This window comes from Dermacentor silvarum, chromosome 3 (assembly GCF_013339745.2).
Source record: "Dermacentor silvarum isolate Dsil-2018 chromosome 3, BIME_Dsil_1.4, whole genome shotgun sequence".
In the NCBI taxonomy this organism is placed as follows: domain Eukaryota; kingdom Metazoa; phylum Arthropoda; class Arachnida; order Ixodida; family Ixodidae; genus Dermacentor; species Dermacentor silvarum.
This window is the reverse complement of record NC_051156.1, coordinates 119,389,217-119,406,577: the sequence shown is the minus strand read 5'-3', so window position 1 is coordinate 119,406,577 and position 17,361 is coordinate 119,389,217. Positions and strand designations below refer to the sequence as shown.

General features: G+C 48.6%; 1 protein-coding gene across 1 annotated transcript; it reads left to right on the top strand.

Annotated features, from left to right (window-relative positions):
- The first annotated feature begins 1,044 nt into the window (after nt 1–1,044).
- LOC125944334 (glucose dehydrogenase [FAD, quinone]-like) lies at nt 1,045–17,190 on the top strand. The gene is made up of 3 exons (XM_049664713.1): nt 1,045–1,168; nt 15,675–15,877; nt 17,140–17,190. Exons 1-3 carry the CDS (start codon nt 1,045–1,047, stop codon nt 17,188–17,190), a joined length of 378 nt encoding a protein of 125 aa, XP_049520670.1.
- The last annotated feature ends 171 nt before the right edge of the window (nt 17,191–17,361 follow it).

The window sequence follows — 17,361 nt, the reverse complement described above, 5'->3', positions numbered from 1 at the left end:
CTGCCTCGTGCAAGACATCGCCGTAGTGGATACAGATAACAACTATGATGTGGCACAGACTACCATGACATATATTCAAATTTGAAGTCGTAGCAAACGCTTAGTAAATTCATTAGCAAAACTGTTGAACGACAGATTACGCAGCGCACAATACATGAGGTATTCCACAGTTCAACTTTCGGAGGTCATGCTCCTGTCTATTCTTGCGTTCCTCCGTTATAAGTCTATGCAATTTTAGAATGAGAACCCTTCAAATCTAAAGAAACTAAATTCTTGAGGTTTCCGTGCCAAAACACCACGACCTGATTTTGAAGCACGTAGTAGTGTGACACTCCGGCTTAATTTTGACCGCGTGGGTTTATTTACCGTGAACACAATGCACGATACACTAGCGCTTTCGCATTCTGCTCTTAGCGGAATGGATGCGAACGGGCCGCGGCGGGGAACGAACCGGCGACCTCGAGCTCGGCAGCTCAACGCCATAGCCACCCAGACACCGCGGCGAGTTTCTTCAAAGCCCCCAGCCAACGCAGAAAAAGAAATGACTCCTACAATACATCGGCGAAAAAAGACATTCGGAATTGATAACCAGATAAACGGCCCACTCATCCCCAACAAGAAATAGGCGTCAAGAAAGGAACCTTGTATCAGCAGTTCTACATCGAGATAGTTTCGATCACTCAGCTTATTATCAATCAGTCGAATCACCACGAAAGGGAACTTTTCTGAGCTTAAAATGGGGCATATCATGAGTCAGGCATGCGGCGGATCTTCAAAAAAGGCAACTAGAAGAAACGGGGGGAGGGGGGGGGGGGGTATTACTGTTTCTTTCATTTCGACAAAGCGCGTCATAAGCAATGTTATCACTGACTTCGCTTGATGCGAAAGTTAGTCACGAGGACATGGGAAAGGAGTCACGGGAAATTAGGGATGCTTTATAACAAGCCCCTTCAATCCTGCCGAGCACCATTTGGACGCGGAGCATATGTGTACGCGCACGAGCTATACCGGAGTGAACCTCGCCAGAGCCTATCCGCAGCCAAGATGTTCACCAAGGCACAAGCCCTGGCCATGACGCAGATGATGGCGGTGATCTTCTCCAAGCTGCCAGCGCAAGAAGACTACTACGACTTCCGCGAACTCTCCGAGACATACGACTTCATCATCGGTGAGTGCTCTCTTTCTGGCCAAACGGTTGCACGGGCGTGTGTCTGGTGTGAGCAAAGTCAGAGTCCCACTTTACAGTAGCGAACACAGTCACTTTAGAGTGGCAGAGAATGCGGTTATTTCACGACTGCACCTAGGTTTTCTAATGGTGAAAAGTAGCTTAATCAAGAGGGAAACCGTAAGCTAACCTTCAATTTGGTTGCATTTCGTCCTTACTTAATTTATCCGTGTTCTCGCCGGCTCTGCGGCCTGTGTAATCCCAGCAATTTCGAGGTATTTTTTCGTGTCCTAACCGTTTCAGTTTCATGCAGGAAAAGTCTCTCAAATGTAACGAAGTGAATTACTGCTTATTTGGTCCATAGCGTATACTTATGGCTTTGCAATAGGCCAGTGCAGGACTTAGGACGCCTTTGCCCATGCAAGCACGCAGTACACGTTCCCGCTTTCGTAACCGGCACCTATAGTTTTGGTTGTCGCACTAACTGTCACCTAAGCATAACTTAAACACTAAATACGAATGTCTAGTTGTATGACCAAAATAGTTACGGTGCTCCTCAGAGTGGCGCCTCTTATCGCGACACGGAGACTACAAAAGGACTACATTGCATTCTAAAGAAACGAAGGACTCAACCTGACAAATTCTGGTAACTTTTGCTAACTGCGGTAAAATGTTTTGAAATCTGTGACGTCACGCTAACGTAACGTCGTCACGCTCAGGGTACGACGCGATATTTCAGAATGGGAAGCTTGGTCTTGGTTTTATCCAGCAGTAATAAAGTTTCTCAATTTTCCATGTTCCATGCATTTTTCCATGCATGTGTAAGGAGTAGGTGCATGTATTTTAATTCGGTACGTCAGTAAAGTATACACAAGCGATACAGGTGTAATCAAGTTTAGTTGTTTTAGTTGTGTATTACCAATCAATGTTTTTCGCCACGGTAAAATATATAGAGTTTCTGAATCGTACCTTTTTACACTGATTTAGCGTTGCGTTTGTGTGTCACTTCAGAGGCCGATTTTCAATATTCACGGCACCCAGCACCCGCAGAATGGAGAGGCACTGCAAAAGCGTACCCAAAAAATGATAACTAAGGCATGAAACATCAATTCATTTTCACTATAATGCAAATTATTTACCGCACGAGGCCTTAAGAAAAATTATTTGAACTGTGGGATCGTGAACGAGTACAAAATACAATTTGTTGTTGACGTCATCATGGTCAGCTTATCCTGCTTTCACTGCTGAACGAGTGCCTCCCCCAGATATGTCCGTTTACGGCAGTCGTGCGCAAGTTGACACCATATTATGTCGTATCCTCTTTTTGAGTTATAGAGCTTTGAAAGCGGGATATGGTGAAATTAAACAACATGACAGAGAATACCCAGCAGACAAGCATGATATAATGACACATTACGAAGCACGTAGCAATTCCTAATCCGAATGAATTATTGCAATGAGAGTGTGTAATACTGCCTATAGCTCAACTGACAACTGACAACAAAAACTGACGTAAAATATACACCGTTAGATAAACAGGTTCCTATTTTAATATGGACGGAGTTTACTATCGAAACTCGAACACAGATTTAAAGACTACAGTCGAAGGAAGTTGTCCTCACCGCTGGCCAGCAATTCATGCGCTCAAGGTATACCCACGTAGGAATACCATAGCAAGATGACCTTAAGTACTAAGAAGACAAGTAATCGTCAAAATTAAAGGAATTAACTTTCTTACAGACACTGTCAGACGATCGACCCTGTGCCAGACTTGAAGCCAGTTATCGAAGGAGTTAATAACCGGTCGAAGAGCTTTAAAATAAGCCGATAATAAGAAGAGTAATACTAAAAACGTGAATACGATAATAGGCGGAGTCATCGGAACTATCTCGACATAAAGCTCCTGATATAATCTCCTTTTCTTTACGCTTATCTCTTTTCTGGAGATGACTGGACCGTTTATCTGGAAATCAGCGCTTTAAACTGCTTTCTCTTTCTTTAAGTTTCTTTTTCTTTTATCTCTTTTTTTTCGTTTTCTTTTTTTAGCGGACATACGGTATAGGAGTAAAAATTTTCTCTGTGTTGCCTGCGAGCTTCAAGGAACTAGTCGTGGTAGCCAAGGGGCTATGACGGTGTGCTTGTGACCTGGAGGTCGCGGGTTCAATCTCGGCGGCGTATGCCGCCTTTATCGTGAAATCGAGATGCAAAAACTCCCGTGTACTTAGGCTTAGGTGCCCCTAAAGAACCTCGGGTGAGAAAAGCTACACCGGAGTCCTCCACAATACGGCGTGCCTCTTAATCAGATCGTACTTTTGGCACGTAAAACCCCCGAAGACGTGCAATAAAAAAGGATATTGACGCTGCTACCTTCTGCAGCGCAATTAATTCCGGCAAATATCACCGGAAACCAAACTTGAATTGCCGAGGAGCATAACTGTGACGCCCTGTCGTTTATGTTTCGCCATCCGGCAACCATGAAGCAAGTGTCCTTATGAAGCCGCGATCTCGTTCGCTTCATGCTCGCCCGACGTGCCCGACGGTGTTGCAAGGCTGGGGCCGCTTATGAATTTCTCGGAAGAAGGGCTTCAACGTTTGCATAAGCGTCAATAGTCTGGCATCTTCAACGAAAATGTTATGGAGTCAAAATTTCATGATTACTTGACCAATGACCACGAAATCTGAGAAAAGGCTGAACATCGCCGCAGCCTCACAACGCGCAGCCTGGTATTTTCGTTTCGGAGCCTCGACTAGAATATGCTGACAACATTGTTGTGTACAGTTTTACTGGTTACGGCTGCATGCTGCTCGAGAATTGAACGTTTTCTGAGATCCCGTGATCCGTAAACTTTTGTGGTTGACTGTACATATGTGGTGGTCGATGCGTATAAACTCATAAAGGTTATGTAGAATTGCACTACATGGCAAGTTACGCATTAATGCCGGCGTTACATGAGAGGGGCATCAAGAAATCACACACATGTTGTTGCACGCACACATGGAAATCATAAGTGCCAGGCAAACCATACCGCACAAATACATTCAGTAAAGTTGCTCTTGGTGGCTTCTCTACGAGAGGTCAGGCTGGCCGAAAAAAAAAAAAGCCGTGCGCGCCCATCAGCTGTCAATGTAAAATGGCATAACCACTGCCAGATAAACTTCTACTTCCCAAGGAGCAGTTGCTCTGCGAAAGCGATTATAGTCCGAAGAATACCAGGTGTTATTCTTGTTTGTTAGCTGCAACAGATTTTTAAATATTGCCTGTGGCAGATAGCAGAATTCTAACCATTGAGCAAAGTTACCCGGTGAGGCGGCCATGACTTCTACGAGAAATGAAAATGCTTACTTAGAGAATTATCATAATTACACTGATTAACTTTTTCATTATTTATTTTACTGCACATATTTCGGGCTAGGATTATAGCCAGTGAGCTCGCATGGCGCATCCGGTTGGAACGAATTCTCAAGGCTACACCAGATTCAAGATATTAATTTTCAATTTGTCTGACGAAATACATTGACGTTCCAGTTACTTTTGTGCTTCAGTGCATAAAGCAGTGTTTTCATTAATAAAAAAGTAAGTCGAACAACAGTGCATATTTAGCGCAAGTTGGACAGCGCACATCTCGAAATCCGGGGCCATCCTCAGAATTCGTTTCATGTCGACATGCTTTGCAAGCTCACTAGCTACAATTCCAAGATTGAAATATGTGCCGTCACGTAAATAATTAAAAATATAATTGTTGTAATGATGTTTATTTAATTAAGCATCTTGATTTCTTCTACAAGGAATGGCTGCCTCATCGAGTAATTTGCTCGAGGGTTAGAATTGTGCCACCTGCCACAGGCATTTTCTTTTGTAATGTGCTGCAGCTAAAAAAAAAAAAGGAACTATGCTAGAGCTGTGCCACAAGCGAAAAATAGAGCAGCGCCGACGTTTTCCTACGGCTACTGCCTCGCACTAGTTGCACCGCAGCTAAAAGACCGCCGCTGCATTAGGAGAACATGCGGAGAAACGACGCGAGAAGTGACCAGATGTAATGAAACGGTTAACTCGGAGACCACGCAAACCGTCATACAAGCCCCCCCCCCCCCCCCCCTCCCCCCTTCCCTAAAAGACCCTTATCAAGGTCACATTGCTCCAGCATGCAACATATGCGTGTTTGGCTCTGGAAGGTGGCAGTTCAGACCAACTGAAGTTCAATCGATCACCCGTTGGGAGCAAGAGACTGCGTGATTGTGGTCTCTTGCTTGAGAGAGACTGCGTGATTGCGGAGAGGAAGAGTCGATATTATATGCAATCATTTAGGTAGCATGGCTAAGCGCCCCCCCCCCCCCCCCCCCCCCCCCCCCCTCTAGACTCGGCATGAAGTCTCGCAAATGATCAGGAAACAAGGATGAGTTCGTCCGGAAATATCGCTTTCGCGGCGTGATTTCAGACCGCTACCTGCGGTGGACTCACAATTTGACCGCACTTTAGGACCAAATTATTTGCATCACAGATGATCTCCGCATAGTGGCGTGCACCAAATTGGGAGGAACGGCTGCGTTTCTGCTGGACGCGTTCATTCAGCTCTTGTTCACCAGAGAATCGCTAACTTCACACCTGCCTTGAACTACTTGGCTGCGACCTCACTTCATCGAGTACAGCTGTTACAGGCTCCGAGATTACGCGTATGCCTAGGAGCACCACTAGCTACGTCCAGCCACCTGTCTATAATAGAAGCACGGGAGCCGCAACTTACTGCAATTTGCTGCCTGGAAACGTGCCCGAAACTGTTCTGACTTCCTACTCAGCATTCCTCTCATCCACTTTTTTCGTTGGTGGAGAACCGTCCGGGTGAGAAGAAAGAGACCTTGTTCAGAGTGTAAATCATGAGTTTGACAATCGGCTTTTTGGCATTTAGACCTCTGCTACGCTCCATGGCTTCTACGGGTACCGAAAATAGAAACGTCAATTGAAGGCCTATAATAAAAGCAAAGTCTTGACGTTAGCAACAGCACAAATATTATTACATCAACTATTTGAACAGTATTGGGACTCTATATTCACGTTTGCACAGGCGGTTCTGTCCACAAAGAAAGCGATAGCAGCTTATATGGCACCAGTTTTTCATCATCAGTTTACCAGACTTTGTAAACTGATGACATTGACCAATTTATTCTGTTGTAAGTTCAACGGCTAGTACTAATTCTAAATGTGCGCAGAGTGTTACTGCCCCCTCTGCGTTTGGGAATGCAGGAATCCTTCATTATTCAGGCCCATAGAGACACATCAAGCGCATGCGTGTCGCAGCTAACGTTGGCCGAACTGCTCAACGAAAAGAAAGATGTAAAAAAAGAACACAGTGCAAGAAACCGTTAAAAGACCCATGGCGTTCAGTCGTCACAAGTCTGACGACCAAAGACCGTACGTATGAAAATCATATCTTGCATCAAGTTTTTTTTTATCTTTTTCTTTTCTCTTTACAGCTTGGCTAACGTTAGCCGGGGCATCCTACACAAGGCCCTAAGAACGCCTGAAGCCACAAGCACGAAAATTAGACAAATCCACATATACTATCACTCATTCCCGTGCTAGTGCGAACGATCGCAGCACAAGATTTCTCTCTGCTAATTTTTGTAGGAAACTGTGTAGTCGCGCCAGTTTACACACGCGCTGTCTCGCGCGAGAGCATTCAGTTGCGGGGCAATTTTGTCGGCGATACCTACGGCGCGTCCTACCGAGATGCCTCGTTTCGACTTTTTACTGCACTAATGTTTCTATTAAATTGATACGAAAAGTCTGTGGAACCTTCGTGATTTGTCACGCTCGTTTTCTATACTAATTCTTGGTATGAAATGGGAGTTCAAGTTCTGCCAACGTTGTCGTATCTTTCAAAGCAGGACTACAGACGTGCCACCTTACACGATTCTCTCTGTCTCTCTGGTGAGACCGTAAATTTCGACTGAATGTTTCTTCGGCTATGCAAGCTTTGCGAAGCGTAACCAGTGCAGGCGGCAGAACTTTTCTCTCTTCAGGCGCCTATTAAACTAATTTCTCTGGCGTAAACATCCAAAACCAAAAATAGAGCCTTTGAGCTCGTGGTCGTCGTTGCGACCGTTACATCTAAACGGCATCGAGGCATGGCGGTACAGTTTTATTTACTGACTCCCTGCAGCCCAGATAAAGCTAGCAGAGCTCTTTTTCCGTCAACCAGGAAAGCGAGTTGACGCTGCGCCGTGGTCCCTATTGGGCAGCAGAAATGGGCGTCATGTTTATTAATAAATCACTACTACTACACCGACGCAAGTGAACCATCCGCGGCGTGTTGATCCGCGACCTTGTCATCTACTGGGAAGAGAAGACGGGGAGTTTTGAAGTCCGCTGGGAGCGGTATAGTTCGTATGACAGCCAGTTGTGAATGTCGTTCTCTATATAGAAAGGCGTTCGCCTTCCATTTTCAAGTCTTACGGAGTACTATACGGTGCTTCGACCCGTCGCTAGCGCCGTGGCAATGGCGTCGCGATGCTTAGCGTGTGGTCGCGGGTTCAATCTCGACCGCGGAGGCCGCATTCCGATGGCGGTGGAATGCAAACGATTGTGTTCCGTGCTTTGGTTGCATGTTAAAGGACCACGGATGGCCAAAATTACTACGTGGTCCCCCACTACGGCGTGTCTCATAATCAGATCACGGCTATGGCACGTAAAACACCAGAAATTTTTTTTTTTTGATGCGTTGGCATAGGAGTGTCAAAGAGAAAAAACGTGTTACGCCAAATCTATCCCCTCTGTTTCCCTTCTCCTCGTATATCAGGATAAGAAGGGAAACAGACGGGCTTGATTAGGCTTCATATATATATATATATATCGAGGGCGGTGCAACTTAAGGTGGTCTGCTCCGGGCCACCGTCTTCAGTTGCACTTGGCTCCCCGAAGAGGAAAGGAAGGACGTGTGTCGAATGAGCTCCTAAGCAATACTTTGTTATCGTGTAGAACGCGATTTAAATCACGGATCCAGGACCATGAAGAGGCGCGACGTGATGATAACGCATATCTCTCGCGTTTACCGCTAAATCGCCACTGATTTTCATTGTAGGCGCATCGTTCCCGATGAAAACACACCTCGGAGGGAAAAGCGGCAGCATTTTTATTGCATCAAAAGGACGGTACGTTGCGCACGTTGGTAATCCAGTTTTATTGCGATAGCATAACCATGCGGACACCCAGGCGCGTTCCCATCGTCGTGCTGTTATGAATACCGACGGCGAACGCGCTGCCTGCGCTTCCATGGTTTAGGTTTCCAGAGACGCGAAGTGCGTTTGAGTGCAGGAACTACAAAGCCAAGTGTTCGCACCGTCCCGCTCGCGACTTTACAATTGCTAGTAGGTACAACGGGGCGTGGCACTGCGGGTCACGTGACTTCCGCTTAACACGTGTTCTCATGACAATCGTGGAGCTCCTAGGTGCCTAGGGACATAATCGCTTAGGGACTTTTGAGGCACTGGTTTGCGCGGCTGCGCGTCGGCTGCTAGTTACCGAGCGTGGCTCTCTTCGGTACCGCGCGCAGCGACCTTGCCGAGCGCGGCTCCTACGTGCGCAGGGAGCGAATCGTTTAGAGCGCGTTGAATGTCTGGCGGTGTCTGGCCCACACCGGCCGCGCTTTATTATGGTAGCATTTGTTCTAGTGGAGGAAATCCTTGCAATAGTGGTGGTGTGGCATGACGGCTTTTGATCTCGGTGAACTGTGGTGGTGTAAACAAGCGGATACTGCTCGTGTTTGTGCCCCGGTGCCGCGGTGTCGGGCGCCGACACGAAGCGGCGGCCGTTGGGGTTTTGCGGAGCGCAGCGTAGCAAAATGATATATCATGATAGGTCATGACATAAATGCCATGATATGTGTCTCATGTAGGTCAAGAAAGAGCCGCCTACGTCTTGGTGCTCTTATGGCCGTTTCGTTAACTTGGTATGTAACTAGAATGGGTTTGGACGTGGTTACTAAGTGACGGAAACACTAAAGGATGATGGCAGAAGTCATAGTCATAAGTATGACTCAACAAAAATGACAATGATTCAGCGAAAAAAAGATTAGCACTAAAAAAACACTGAAATGGGTTCGGACATAAATGATAGGTCATGACATGAATGTGACGACATGCGTGTCATGTAGATCATGAAACAACCACCTAGGCCTCAGTGATCTCATGGTCGTTTCGTTAACTTGGTAGGCTCCCCGCGCACTGCTTCGTATAACATAGATTCCCACAGAGCGTGGGATCTGCCCGCTTTTTTTTTTATTTGGCGTGTTGCTACGCTGCGCTCCGCAACACCCCAACTAAAACGCGTTGCATGTAGGCTCCCTACGGCACCGGGGTACAAACGCGAGCAGTATCCGCTTGCGCAAGAGCGGACGCAATTTTCTCTCTTGCACCCGCTTGTCCTCGCGCCTGCGGACAAACGACTGGCGGTCTCTCCAAAGACCGTCTCGTGCCAGACCAGTGCCTCAAAACTCCCTAAGCGATTATGTCCCTAGGCACCCAGGAGCTCCACGATTGCCATGACAACACGTGTTAAGCGGAAGTCACGTGACCCGCAGTGCCACGCCCCCGCTGCAGCCACTAGCAATAGGTGACCCGTAAAATAGCAAGGGATTGTGGGATGCGCCGTCGGCTAGCTGCTTCCGGTTCGAGTCAGTGCAGCCGCCGCCACCGCTTCGCCGTTGAATTCCATTGATGCGCTTGCAGTCCGTTCTTCTTTCTGGGGTTTTACGTGCCAAAACCGGTTCTGATTATGAGGCAAGTCGTAGTGGAGGGCTCCGGGTTAATTTTGACCGCCTGGGGTTCTTTAATATGCACTACAACGCAAGCGCACGGGCGTTTTCGCATTTCGCCTCCATCGAAATGCGGCCCCCGCGAGCTCGTGCTCAGCAGCACAACGCCTTAGCTGACTGAGCCACTTGCACTTGCAGTCCGGCTTTGTCCCACCCGAAGATTAACCGGTTGCAGGTGCGTAGCAAAACCATCGTCGGCTGTTCAGCCGTTGGCTGCTCAAATTCAAGCGTTAAAGGTGAACGCATGTAACTACTGCCTTGCAGCAACCCTTGATGAGTCAGCTGTGCACAAGCATCAGAAGAATGGCTGCCACTTCCAAAATTGTAACAAGACAGAGACCATCCGTGAACAAAACGAAAATGAACGTACAGTGCCACTTATCAGGCGGCGATTAGCTGTGGGCCACACGGAATTATTCCCCAAGATATTTCTTTCTCTAACATTGACTCAGGCAACCAGAACTATGTCAGTACTCGCATGCACATAAAGTGCTATTAAAGAAACGAGGTTTTACGGCGCGAATTTAAGCGGGACATAGCGAGATACATACATAATACTCGTAACCAACTAGCCCCCCTTAGCTCCCTCAGCACAGATAGAGATAATGCGCAGCCGTAATTTGACGGCGATACGGCCATTGCTGACAAAAAAAAAAAAAGCGAGAGCGTCTAACTACGTACCACTTCTAATGAACGTAGAGTTTCGACCGAGAAATGCCGTTGAGAGCGCGCAAAATTATCATTTTCAGTGCTGGCTGCGCCGTTAACCGACGATATCGGTTTTTAGCTATGATCACAGAACAGCACGCACCGCTGTAGCCATCGCCTCACCACCCGATTTTCTAAGTAATGCTTCTATACGCTTGATAAATTATGGAATAACGATAACTTTTAACACGAAAGTGTTTTATTCCGGGGTCCACCAAGACTTCACTGACGTATTTCCGTCACGGAAATACGTCATAGAACATAATACAAAGAAAGAAACCAGAAGAAAAAGTTCCACAAACATGCAAAATTTGGGAATCGAACCCACGACCTCTCGGTCCGCGACGATAGATCGCCGAGCGTTTAACCCATTGCGCCACAAACGCATTCGCAGAGAGCTACACAGACGCGCCTTATATATCTAACACTCCTCCGTGTACCCGCGCTCTTGCTCGGGGCGGTGCCGCCGCCTACGAGCAGAAAAGAGAAGTACTGCATTATGACACTAAAGCCCGGGATACATGGAGCGAACTTTCTCGACGAACTTCACGCGTCAAGTAACGACGCGGCGACACGACGCAGGATGTTTGCTGTGTTGCAATACATGCGGCGAACGCCGCCGCGCGTTGGCCGCCGTGTTGGCGGCGGTCCCGGCCGCCCGCTTCGAACTGAATTTGGCGTTGTCCTTGTAGAATTCACTTAGTTGGAAGCAAATGATTGCGTAAACGGCTTTCGCTTAGTCTCAGGCCGCTTCGACGACAGAGTATTATGGATAACCTTGAGTAGTTTTCGAGATCGCTTCTCGTTTCGAACGCGTCTAAGCCTAGCGAAAGAAATATCCGATGCCAACGTCATCTATCGGGGAAGTCGGGAGATAGGCATGACGACAGCATGTGGCCTCTGAGATCAGAAGATTTCTGTTGAAGGTTGTTGTAGAGAGCTTGCACTGCTTGTCTGTTTCCTCGCAGATCAGCGGATATGGGATGTACAAATACAACGCGATTCCTGAGAGATCATACTAGGAACTACTCAATCGGTGCAGAGACATGCAGACACGGCAACACCAACGCGATTGCAGACGACGCGAAAAGGCGCGCGCGCGCGAAACACCAGCATGCATTGCGACCGGAACTAGTGCCTCCTGATTGGCTGTCGTCCACCGCTGCGCGCTAGACGCTTCCGGCGGCGGCGTTCGCCCGACGAAAATGTTTGGACAGGCAGATCGGCTGCGGACGGCAAATTTCTTGACGCCGGCCGTCGGACGTTCGCCGCCCGACGAAGTTCTTCGCTCGGACGCCGGTTATTCGCTCCATGTATTCCGGCCTTAACGCGCACCGACAGTGAACGCTTCGGTGGTCTCAGCACTACGACGCCTCGATGCCAGCATTCGAAGGGACGCTGGCATCAAGAAGCACTACCAACGCCACCTAGGTGGCGTTCACCGTACTCAGCACAGCGGAGCGTGGCCTCCGCAATTAGCTCTGAAAATGTTTCTGAAGTTGATCGCGGAGGCTGCAATTACGACGCGCTGTACGCGCTGATTTGACTCGGTGACGATTCAGTTACGTGCTTTGTCTTGCGCGTTGTATTAGTGTGTCAGTTACGTGCTTCGTCTTTCGCGTTGTGCTAGCGTGTGCAGCGTAGTGCAGCTTCCATATGCACGACGGTTGCTCATGGTCATCGACGTTGGTAGTCGTGATGGAGGAGACGTGCCACCAGGCGTCAGCGTGGGTGCATCAACGCCTAAGGGCGCTTTAGCCACAAAACACCAATAGACATTATATATCAATGTGCAATAAACATTACACTACTTCTGTGAAGACACGTTTCACTTTCGTGTTCTATACCGATTCCTATATAAGAGGGATCAACCACATTTTTTCACCTGTCTAACTGACCAGCGGGCAGAGCAGTTAGTGACAGTGCGTCCAAGCAACGGCAAATGTCGTAGAGTAAACCCTGGCAGAAACAAAAAAGACCGCCGAAACGAAAACCACAGTTCCATTATGAATAAAAGCGTATCCTTGCCTTTCTTGACTCGTCATCGTCGCGCCCAGAGTGAACTGAAACCTAGAAATCAGCTGCATGAACGATACGACATTGCTGGTCGACAAAGCGGACGGAAAGCTTCGCACGACTGACAGTTGAAACCGCGTAGAAAACCACGCGCGCCGGGCATGCCGCCGATGCCGCCGCGTCGTCCGTCGAACCGGAAGCTGCTAGCAGACGGCGCGCCCCACAATTCCCTGCGATTGCTCATTTTACGGCTCAGCTCAGCCGGCGCTTCAGGGCAGCGTTCTTCTGGCTTCTGCTGTTGGCACGAGCCTCGCCTGCAGCCTTCTTGCCGAGCATCCGTGTGCACACGACACCGTGGTGCATTCGCTGGTCTGAGCGGAACGAACAATAAGCGACAAGCTAAATCAGGGAAAACTAATTGTTGGGCCAGTCGGTCTTGCACCGGTGACGAGGAAAGTTAGCCCAAGAAAGAGACAACGCACGCAGGAATGGCAGTTCCTGTGTGCGTTGTCTCTTTGCAGCGCTAATTTCCGTCGTCAGAAATCCATATAATCCTTTCACTGGGCACCCCGACAAACTCTACGGTTTTCCGTCGGCGTAATATCGTTCTTCGCCATCGATGTGAACTCCTGCAGCACCACTGCCGCCGTTCCGCACCGCGCCAGCGTTGTGAGACGCCTGGCACGGCCGCTGGATAAAAAAAAAAAAAAAAGTGCGGCCTGCCGCGTGCATCGAAAACGATGTGTGTTGTCTGGCATCGGCATACCAAATGCGTCAGGAACGCTCTTGGAACGCCGTCGCGCGTGCAAGCCGATGAGTTCCATCGCCGATGACTAGCGCCGTTCGGCCCAGCCAAGCGGCCGACAATGCAACTACCGCTGTCACATTCGCTCCCATTGCAACGCGCCCGACGCGGCAGGCCGCACCTTTTTTTTTTTTTATCTAGCGGCCGTGCGCCTTGTAGCTCTCAGGGCGCTGTTCCTGGTGCACAAGATGCAGAAGTGGTCACTTCTAAACCTCCTCCCATGACGTTTTCCACCGACCACGTGTCCAGCGTGCTCCGCCGGGCAAAGTCGCCTCCATGTATTGTTATAAAATCGTGTGAGGATCTCAAGCGCAACGGTAAAACTCTCTTTCAATGTAGCGCCTTCGGGCGACACTGCTAATTTTGTAGCGTTAGCTACACTGGCCTAGCCAAGCCCGTTTCGCGCGGCACATCAAGAGCCGTGCTGCGCATGCGCATGCGCAAGGATCAGTGATGTCACACGGCTTGCGCACCGAAGCCACCGGAGCCGGCACCTCTCGCGCACTCCGCCGCCGCCGGTCTGCGCATTCCAGAGGAGTGACGTCGTAGCCGTGGTAGACGCACTGGCGCCGGCGCGCGCTCGCTGTGCAGTCGCCGTCTGACACTGCGCTGGAGCCGCTGCGCTTCTGACTGGCGTTTGCCAGTGTGGTATCCATGGAGAAGGAGAGCGCAAATGCTGCTCAACAGCGCAGAAGAACGGAGAAGCTTGACTCATCGGATCCCGAAGTAGTTGCCTGGCAATTAGCGGTTGAGCGTAGGAGACAACCAGGAAAGCTAAGAATAATCAGCTGAACCTTTGCTAACGCTACGTATATCCTGGCATAGCCGAGCTAAGCCACTGCAACTTTTTTTTTGCACGAGTCACCTTGGCTTGCCTGTCCATTTCCTCGTGATAGTCGCCCACTCTTTTATTCGTGTAGAAAGCCCATTAACCGCGATCGAGAATTCTTTTTCAACTTCCGCAGAGCGTCATGCTGTGGCGCCCGTTTCTTACCGGATATGGTATACATTGCGGGCGCCTGTCTCAGGAACAATTTGAACAAAACATCTTCATTGCTCACTATAATCAAGGAACCTTCTCGGCTCTGATAGCCGGTCATAAGCGAATCTGTAATCGACATCCAAGTCAATATTGTCCAACGTAGCATTGGTCACATGCTGTTGCCTTTTCTATAGTGTCAAGGTCAGTGCATGCGGCTGCCGTAATAGCAGACTATGTTCCTTTATGCTGGGGCGGAGAAAAATAGACAAACTGACCTTGTTTCATCATCGAATTAGCTGATCAAGATGTCTGGCTTGCTGTTTGTTTACGCCTGGGGCCGAATTCGCAAAGGTTCTTTTGTTCGTAAGAGCTGCTTGCCATTGGCCGGCCGCCGTAGCTAATTTGGCCAACGTTACGACTGGTTTACATCTGCACTTACGAACAATTTCTAGCGTAAGAACATTTTTGCCAGCACATCCTGTTACAGTCAATGCCACGTCTCCTCTAGCCCATCTATACTGCACCTGTAACTTGACAGCTGGTGCGGAAGCGCGTATCACTTTTGCCAATTTTAATAACAGCTTTGCTAACGTCAGGCCTAACGGCAAGTAACCAAAGATTCAGACCCCGTGCTGCTCTTGTCGTAACTTCCGGCCAGATGTGGCGCTTATATGTAGCAGTGTGGAAAATCGGCACTTCAGTGGAAGTTACTGTGTTTCGAAAGAGAGTACATAAATTGGAAAAGCGCGTAGGTTAACCGGAACAGACACATGTGGTTTGGTACGCTATACACTGAGGGAGGGGCAAGGCCACGTTAATAAAGTGTATTCAATATCTATGCACTGTTGACATTTCCGTTTCCTTGTCCCTTGCATGATTTAAACAGCTTTATTTCCTTCCGAATTTGCCGCGCAATTGTCTATCACCTGTTTAATGTTTACTGCAATAGTAATTGTACATATATGTGATGTGTACTTGATGATTTCACATCGAACACAATGCATTTAAGTCCTTGAATTATTCTGTCGTGTTTTGGCCACCCACTGCGGCGGTCTGGGCCATGACCGTGGGGCGTAGGCCGCGTTGAAAGCCTGTCTTTTTATGCCACACCTCGTTGGCATCTTACACTGTCCGTATAAAGGCAAATCGAAACGCTCACCAATGTGTCGTAATGAATGTTCCCTCGTGCAGTGGGTGGCGGGTCGGCGGGTGCCCTCTTGGCCAACCGTCTGTCGGCCAAGCCCTCCCTTCGCGTGCTCCTGCTCGAAGCCGGAGGAGTGGAAGACACCCTGAGCGCCGTGCCACTGATGGCAACACTTCAGCTTCAGGGACCCAAGGACTGGGCCTACTGGACGGAGCCCCAAAGAAACGCATGCCTCGCGCTCACCGACCAGGTACGCAGCTTTTCGTGGCTCAGTTCTGTGCGAGTTTTTTTTTTTTTTTTTTTTTTTTTACTGTGATCTCATGCCAGCGACATGCTTCAGCAGTACGGCGGCGGGAATGTCCTTGGTCATCTAGATTTTTGTAAAAAAAAAGAAGAAAAAAAAGCATGCCTTCTGGAATGATAATCAACGTCGTGGCTGTTAAAAGGGCCGCTGTGCATGTTCTAGCTGTGTGAACTTGGATTGAGAACTTGTCGCTTATGTGCCACGACTTGTGATATACTCGCAGGAAAACGGGCCTGAGTGCTTTTTGCGTCGCTGTCGCTCTGTTCCAGGAGGCGTCAACATCTCCTTACAAACATTTGGTTTAAAAAAGGAGAGAGAGAGATAAACACTAGGTCGCTCTAAACTGATAAAATATTCTTTCAAAACTCCACTTTTTTTCAAAGTCACAAGTTTCATTTTATTTGTTAATAAAATAAAGCTTTTGGCTTTCTTCTTTCACGCTTTTGAATTTCTTTTCCCGTACAGTAGTATGACGTCACAGATTTCAAAGTATTTCTCCGCATATTGGCTGTTGTGGCTCTGTAATACCTAATAAAACTTACCAAGTCATTGGCTCTTTTTGAATGCAATGTTGGCCGTCTTGACCGATAAAAGTTCGGGCCAAGGCAACTAAGTCCCCTTCTCGTAACGCTGGCTCCAGCGACATTCCCTGTTCGGCCCGACCACCAGTCCAGCCAGACGCCATCAAAACCCACGACGTCACGGGGAGCAGGTGCGGGAACTTCAAGATGTCGTGGCCACCTGTCATTCGTTTTTGCGCGTTTTCTGGCTAGTCACGCCTCTCTTCATTGTAATAGTGATTTTATGTGCTATTCTAGAAAGGCAATTTACGAACGCAGCTCAAGTTCTTCATTTTTACAGCGAAGCTGTATAAGCCTAGGTTCTGGCGACGACGCCTAGAACAATTTTCGGCTCCATGTGCATGGTGGTTTGGCTCCATGTGCGTGGTGGTTTCGCTCCACGTGCGTGGCAGTTTCCCGCCAGTTGTGCCTTAGCACAGGTGTCAAAACGGAGGATGGATGTCCCATTGTTATAGCCCTCGCCACCACCGATGCCTCTTTCACAAGTGTCGCGATACTCGACGGTTGCATGTCCGCCATCAATCGTTGTACCCCTTTGTCTCGTGACGTAGAGATCGCGCTAGCGCTGTTAGCAGTTGATGTTTAAACTTGCTATGTGACGGACGCTCGTTTAATCACATCTTCCAGGACCCTGACGTCAGGATCCTTACGACGCCATGCAGTGTGCCGTGGCTATGAGCGCTGTGGCTCATACGCTAGTCTACGACGATGGGGTGGGCTTCGCGCCGCAAACGCACTACTTGTCCTTCGCGCCGGGCGAAATCAAGACGCCGGTGTGCATGCTCTTTGACGAACATGCCGATGACGCTCAATATAGCCCAATCAGTAGTGCACCCAGGATCTCTGCCA

Bases quoted from the DNA above. Each gene is read 5' to 3' on its own strand.
- LOC125944334 (XM_049664713.1), top strand. From the start codon at position 1,045: ATGTTCACCAAGGCACAAGCCCTGGCCATGACGCAGATGATGGCGGTG. The intron at 1,169-15,674 runs GTGAGTGCTCTC...TCCCTCGTGCAG, and splicing joins GACATACGACTTCATCATCG to TGGGTGGCGGGTCGGCGGGT. The intron at 15,878-17,139 runs GTACGCAGCTTT...CACATCTTCCAG, and splicing joins GCCTCGCGCTCACCGACCAG to GACCCTGACGTCAGGATCCT.